Genomic DNA, 7,437 nt, shown 5'->3' on the forward strand with positions numbered 1-7,437 from the left:
AGGAAGGAAGGAAGGAAGGAGAAAGAAACAAAGAAAGAAAGAAAGAAGAAAGGAAGGAAGGAAGGAAAGAAAGGAAAGAAGGAGAGAAAGGAAGGAAAGAGAGAAAGGAAGGCAGGAAGGAATACTTTTTTTGGGGGGGGGGCAGTCCTGGGGTTTGAACTCAGGGCCTGAGCACTGTCCCTGGCTTCTTTTTGCTCAAGGCTAGCACTCTGCCACTTGAGCCACAGCGCCACTTCTGGCCATTTTCTATATATGTGGTGCTGAGGAATCAAACTCAGGGCTTCATGTATACGAGGCAAGCACTCCTGCCACTAGGCCATATTTCCCAGCCCCAAGGAATACTTTTAATACGTATTTTTAAAAAATATTACTGACAATAGGAGGAAAAGTCTTGAATCCTGGCTCCACAGGCATTTGACTCACCCTTGAGTCACTTCCAACACTCACATGCCAAGAGTAATGCCTTTTGACTCATTATCACCAATTAAATGTTTTCAGAGACCTCACACAAAGATTTCTCACTAAGTATCCCTTTTATTGAAAAGGAAAAGCATTTAAAAGATTCCAATCTAGACAGATCTCTTATTTCCAACTGGGAATTTAGAAGAGGATGGCTGCTTCATCTCAAATGAAGTGACAAAGAGTAATGATGAAACACCAAAATGTTCTTCCAGAACATTTTGTAAGGACTCAAGATCCCATACATCCCTACATAATGTTTTTTTTTTCCTAGACTACTCATCCCTTAACCAAAGCTTTATCTTCAGTTAGTAATACACAGGAATTTAAAAAATTAATGAAAATAATAATTAACTAAAATCATTAAAGTATTAATATTTGATTTTTCCCCTTAAGAAACATCTATCCTGCTTTACATGTTCACTCTAAAATATTCATTTGTCTTCAATCTCTTTTGTTTTGTTTTGTTGTTCATGGGGCTTGAACTCGGAGCCTGGGCCCTGTCCCTGAGCTCTTTTGCTCAAGGCTAGCACTCTACCAAGAGCTCTACTTCCGGTTTCCTGGTGGTTTATTGGAGAAAAGAGTCTCATAGCCTTTCCTGCCCAGGCTGGCTAGATCCACTAGATCTGTAGCTAGGATTATAATTGTGAGCCGCCAGTTCCCAACATCATCAATCTATTTGTTTTTACTTTACTTTCTTTGCACAAGTACATTTAGATGCCTGATACACATCTTGCTATCTTGTGCATCCATGGGTTCCCTTCTTAGAGCAGTATCAGCTCCAAAAGGTGAAGTTTCTCTTGCATGGTAGATTTTTCTAGCATGTAAACGTTTTCTCCTCTTGCAGAATAGCACCACAGAAGCAGCCAGCCCACTGGAGTCATCACAGCAGGAGGCAACACCTAAGTTAAGCAGAAGGTTTAAGGCTTCTAAGAAAGAAGAAAAGGAAATATTGCTAGAATCTTCCCTGCCCATGCTGAGATCACTCTCTAAAGTCTAGAAGACAATCTATGCTGGATAAATAGAGCTGAGTATTCCATGGTGCTTACCCCGGGGACACTTCACAGGCTGACCCCTTACCAGATGGGTAACATTGCTCCACCAAGCCTCGCTCTCCTCACCACTACATAGAGCATGCTAATGCTGTAAAGCTAGCAAGGCAATTCGCAAGGAAGCATTATTGGCAATCTTATACTCCCCTCTCCAGCTCCACCACCCAAGTACTATTTAATGTCCACACTCTTCTCAGCAGTCCCATTTCACCCTCATCTAAGAAATAAATGTGGATGGAAACTGAGCAGGTGTTGGTAGCTCATGGCTATAATCCTACCTATTCAAGGATGCTGAGATCTGTAGATCTCAGTTAGAAGTTAGCCTGAGCTGATAAATCCAGGAGGCTCCTATCTCCAATTAACCAGCAAAAAACTTGGGAAGGAGGGTGCTGTTCGTGTGGTGAAATACCTACCTGGATTGAAAAAGCTTAAGGGGAGCTGAGCAACAGTGGCTCACGCCTGTAATCCTAGCTACTCAGGGGGCTGAGATCTGAGAATCACAGTTCAAAGCCAGCCCACCAGAAAAGTCCCCATGAGACTCTTATCTCCAACTGACCACTCAAAATCCAGAAGTGGAGCTCTGTCTCAAGTGGTAAAGTGCTAGCCATGAGCACAGAGACTTAGAGACAGGGCCCAGGCCTTGAGTTCACAGCCGACAAAAAAAAGAAAAAGCTAATGGAGAGTGTCCAAGACCTCCTTTAAGTCCCAGGACCAGAATGAAAAAAAAATGTGTAGAAACTAAGCCAGGCACTGGTGGCTCATGTGTGTAATTCTTGTTGCTCAGAGACTGGGATCTTGGGATTGTGGCTGAAAGCTACCCCGGAAGGCATCCCTGAGACTATCTCAAAATCAGGAGAATGCTAAATTGAAGGCATAGTTCAAGTGGTAGAGCACCAGGTATGTGGGGGGGGGGAGCATAGGCAGAGGAAACAGAAAGGACAGAGTTCAAGTTCCAGTACCACCCCCACCCCCAAAAAAGTGGGAACTAACCACAGGATACTTTGTTTCTCCAAGTTACTTTTGTTTGTGTCAAGACTGAGACTTGAACTCTGGGCCTTATCTTTTTCCCTCAAGACTGGCAATGCACCGTTTAAGCCACACCTTCACTTCCGGTTCTTTGCTAGTTAGCTGGAAATAGGAGTCTCTTGGACTTTTCGGCCCTGAGCCGGCTACCATGATCCTTAGATCTCGGCCTCCTCCTAAAGTAGCTAGGGCATCAGAGGCCGGCTTTCAAGTCACTCCTAACTACTCAAATACACTTGAGTTGCTTATAATTCTCATAGTTTGCAGCTCCCATGCCGATGGCTGATGAGTGTGCACTTTTTCCCTTTTTATTTTTTTCAGATAGAAAAGATGCTCAGAAAAGCCTTAATCCAGAAGATCACATTCATTACCAATGAGGAAGGGAACGGACTGAAACCTAAGTTTTGCTTATAATTCTGTCTTATTATTAATCTAATGCCTTCAAAATTCTTTAGATTTTGGAGGAGAAAATGCAGAGTCGTCAAGATCAGAAATAAAGTCATTGTTAAACATAGTAACAGAAAAGGGTGGTTGATGTAACTGGAGAAAACGCTGAAAATCCTTGGTACGGGTGATGGACTGACTGTACGTGGGGCGGGAATTGCAGACACAAGTCAGCAACCGACACAGGTTTAAAGGCCACCAGGAAAACAACTGGCAATCCTATTCCTCCCGCCCTCAACGCCCGCCCATGCTAGAGGCGCCCCAAGAACAGAAGCCTGTAAAGCACACCTCCTCTCCCAAATTCCTGCGCACACTTTCCACTGGCCCCAGCTTTCTCTGGTGTGGCTGGCTGTCTTGTGAGCCTCCCCGATTGTGGGACTCCTAATTCCCGCGCCTCGATCTCATCCCACCCCAGCACTAGTAATAATAATCGTTTCCTTTTTCCGCCCCCCCCCCCACCCAGTCCCTTTCCGGGGGCTCCAGCTCCTAAGCGGTAGGCTAAGAGGCTTCGCAAGCGCTGCACCGGGGTGCTTCTTCTCCAGCTCGAGCTCCCCACGAGGGAAAACCCCCGCCCCCCCAAGGGAAATTTACCCGCCTATAAGCACAGGAAAAGGTGGCGCGGGCAAACCCGCTTTGCGTCGCGCACACCCCCAGCTCGGGGCCGCCTTGCGGGTCACACTTCGCTCCCCGCACTGCACCCCTGTTCTATGGGGGGGAGGTAGGGGAGAGAAGAGGTCCACCCCTGCCCAGCGGCCTGAAAGGGATCCCACTCCCGCGCCCCCCCCCCGCCCTGCGATCAGTCTCAGGGCAGCCGGGAGGGCGCGGGAACAGCAAGTCCGCGTGGACCGACAGTCCAGGCCCAGAAGGGCGATGCGGCGGGTGAACACCGACGCGGCCCCTCCAGGCCCCGCATTGCGGCTAGGACCGAGCACCGGGCGAAGCCGGGCGCGGCATGAGCAACCGGGCCTCCGCCCGTGGCCGGTGCACGAGGCGCCGCAGCACGCCCGGCGCAGCAGCAGCAGTCCGGGAGACGCAGGCGCCGCGCGGTCGCCCGCATTGTTTAGCCCGCCGCGCGCGCCCCGCCTGGCCCCAGCCCCAACCCTGGCCCCAACCCCAGCCTCAGCCCGCTAAGAAGCGGGGGGGGGGGGGGGTAACCAGGCAGGTGGTGGCCAAGCACCCTTTTACCTTTGGAGCTGAGCATGAAGTCGAGCGTGCTATGCCGTGCTGCTGCCATAGTGAGGAGAGGCCCTGTGCCATGCCTGGGGGAGGCGGCCGCGGGAGACTGGGGGGGCCGCACGGCGTGTCAGGCTGCGGCCGGCGGGGAGTGCGGAGCGCCGGGGGAGGCCAGGAGTAGGAGATGGGCGGGGCCGTGCGAGCGACCCGGAGCGCAGGGGGCGGGGCCAGCGCGCCTGGGGGGGGCGAGGGGGAGGAGGGAGCGAGGAGCGGAGCCGCCTCCAGCCCCGAACTTGGAGCGCTTGGGTGTGAGGCCTCCACTAATGGTGGAAACGTGGGCGCTGTGCTCCCCAGTATGCGTCACCCAAGGCCGCGCCCTGTGCTGAGGCTCCCGGCGGGCTCTCCCGCCATCCCTACGGTCACCTTAGGTTTAAACAGCGCAACGCAGACTTCCGGGGAGCCCACCTTTTATATTTTCCCATATACCTTCACCTCCATCCCCAAGACGCCTCCTTTTTCCTAGCCAAGTGTAAAACACAAAATGTTAATAAATCGAAAATGCCTGTCAAGCCAAAAAGTAAAACTGGGCGTTTTCTTCTTTCCTGAACATGCTATACTACAATCTATTAGGATTTTTATTGCCACTATTATTAGGAAACGCCTTGTTTTGCATTTGTGGACAAAATGGAATTCCTGCACATTGAAGTAATCTGCCTTTGCCCACAAAATAGGAAGCCATGCAAAAAAAAGATAACATTGTTGCTAACTTTACATTGAGAATTTGCAATTGTGCAAACTCCTCTAGAGTCCCTTGTCCTCCGGGAGTGGTGACCTTATTCTTTCTACTTTGGGTGTGTGGCTGGTACTTCACAAAAGGAGGGGAAGGCAGAGAGAGCGGAAGTGTCTGTGGACTAGAACCCTACTTTATGGTACTAACAAAATCCCTGGGCAAATACTTTCATCTTTCTACAAACTGCTTCCATCCTTCTAGAAACTGAACAGAATTGCTGCAACAACTACACACTTAGGTCAGTGAAGCCCAAGCCTTTACAACAGCAGAAAGAACCCAGATATTAAACTTATCCCATACACTTCCCTTAGTGCTGCCTAATGGCAGCTTTGCTTAGTCTTTATCCAACAAGAAGCCAACACTATGCATACAAACCTAGAAATACTAACCATTGCCAGGAGCTACCAAAAGAGAGGCAAAGAAAACATTCTTAACCTTGAGCAAAAAGAAGCCAGGGACACTGCTCAGGCCCTGAGTCCAAGCCCCAGGACTGGCAAAAATAATTCTTTCCCAGGGCCTTCAGAAGGCAGGAAGGATGGCCTTGTTGATACTTTGACTTTTAGTTCTAATCTTAAACACTTTGAGAGAATAAATTCTCTTTTTAGCTACCGAGTTTGTGGAAATCTGTTATGGTGGGTATCACCTATATATACAGCATTGAATTGCTTTCTGCTCTGTCTTTGCTACAACGAATATGGAGGTTTCCTACGGAAGTGGCAGAATGAGAAGGAAGTAACTCAGAGAGCCACCGGAATACAGAACAGTGAGTCTGAATGAAGTGTTGAAAACACCAGCAGTGGGATTGCTATGAGTAAGAAAAAAAGCTTTCGAATTTTTTTTTGGTGTTTTTTTTTCCAGTCCTGGGAATTGAACTCAGGGCCTGAGCACTGTCCCTGGCTTCTTTTCGCTCAAGGCTAGCACTGTGCCACTTGAGCCACAGCACCACTTCGGGCTTTTTCTATATGTGGTGCTGAGCGATCGAACCCAGGGCTTCAAGTATGCAAGGCAAGCGCTCTACCACTAGGCCATACTCCCAGCCCCTGGAATGTTTAAAAAAAGAAAAAAAAGAACCCAGGCTGAGAAGGTGGCTTAGTGATAGAGTACTTGCCTAGCATGCATGAAGCCCTGGGTTCAATTCCTCAGTACCACAGAATCAGGAAAAGCCAGGAGTGGCACTGTGGCTCTAGTGGTAGCCTTGAGCACAAAGAAGCCAGGGACAGTGCTCAGGCCCTGAGTTCAAGCCCCAGGACTGAAAAAAAAAAAAAGAACCCAACACACTGAACTGGCCCATAGGGCTCTCAACTATAATCCTAGTTATTGTGATGTTTTCCAGTTCTTGTCATTCCTCTGGTCTCAGGTCAGTGGAAAGCAGTGATCGTTGTCCTGTATGTGGCCAGAGATCCACAGTCTGAAAGTATGCCTCTCCACGCTGGCACTACCACGAGTCACATACTTGTACTTGGTTTCATTATGTTTGAATTTTTAAAGATTTTTTTTAAAATTAGTTTTGCTCAGGCATTGAACCCAGGACTTCATGCATGCTAGGCAAGCTCTCTACCACTAAGCCACATTCCTAGCCCCGAATTTTTTTGCCAGTTTTGCCCCTGAGCCTCTCTGTGCTCAAGGCAAGTACACCTTACCACTTGAGCCACAGCACCACTTCTGGCCTTTTCTGTTTATGTGGTACTGAGGAATGGAACCCAGGGCTTCATGTAAGCTAGGAAAGCACTCTACCATTAAGCCACATTCCCAGCCCAACAATATACTCTTCAAAGGCACATCTCTGGTAGTCTACTTTGACCAGCGCGGCACCATCAGTGAAGTTTCCATTACCATCCAAATGGTATCACCAATGCTGGGGACCAAGCCTTCAAAGCATGAGACTGCAGGGGCCATTTCAAATCCAAAGCAGATCAGCTGGATCAGGGACCTCCTGTGTCTTTTGTTGCAGGATGAGTTGAATTCTGTGATGTGAAAACAGCTGTGTAATAACATTTAACATGGCAGTGTAACACAACTAATTGCTACAACTGGAATGATTATTAGTCTTGAAATAACCCTGGAAGCAAGGAGCCTCAATTGTAAATTTCAGGCTATTAGAACATGTTTCAGAAACCAAATAGGTACTTATAACCCAGCTGGAGGTGTTAAAAGAGACCTTGAGCCTTTGGTTCCTGTCCATGTCTTACTTTTAAGTCTTGCCAAGATTGTGTCACTGGCATGCGTTGAGAAATTCTTGCAGTAATTCCTAACATTACCCCCAACAACACTGATTCCATATTAGGCTCGTTTATCTCTATTATGATAACATTATGAAGCATTCTCGTTAAACTACGTGTGTGTGTGTGTGTGTGTGTGTGTGTGATGTGTATAATTCTAGCTACAACTAATCAGCAAAAAAGCCAGCTGTGGCCCAAGTGGTAGAGTTCTAGCCTTGAACAAAAACAACAACAACAAAAAAACAAAAAAACAAAACAAAAATTCAGGGACAGCAGC

At 48.0% G+C, this 7,437-nt stretch overlaps 1 protein-coding gene across 1 annotated transcript in view; it reads right to left on the reverse strand.

Annotated features, from left to right (window-relative positions):
* Nucleotides 1–4,326, reverse strand: part of Sms (spermine synthase) — a 59,469-nt gene extending 55,143 nt beyond the window's left edge. Inside the window, 1 exon segment of the mRNA XM_048336138.1 lies at nt 4,164–4,326. Within this exon segment, the coding sequence (XP_048192095.1) occupies nt 4,164–4,212 (49 nt within the window). The 5' untranslated portion in view covers nt 4,213–4,326.
* Nucleotides 4,327–7,437: the final 3,111 nt, after the last annotated feature.

This window comes from Perognathus longimembris, chromosome 28, assembly GCF_023159225.1.
Source record: "Perognathus longimembris pacificus isolate PPM17 chromosome 28, ASM2315922v1, whole genome shotgun sequence".
NCBI classification, from domain to species: Eukaryota; Metazoa; Chordata; class Mammalia; order Rodentia; family Heteromyidae; genus Perognathus; species Perognathus longimembris.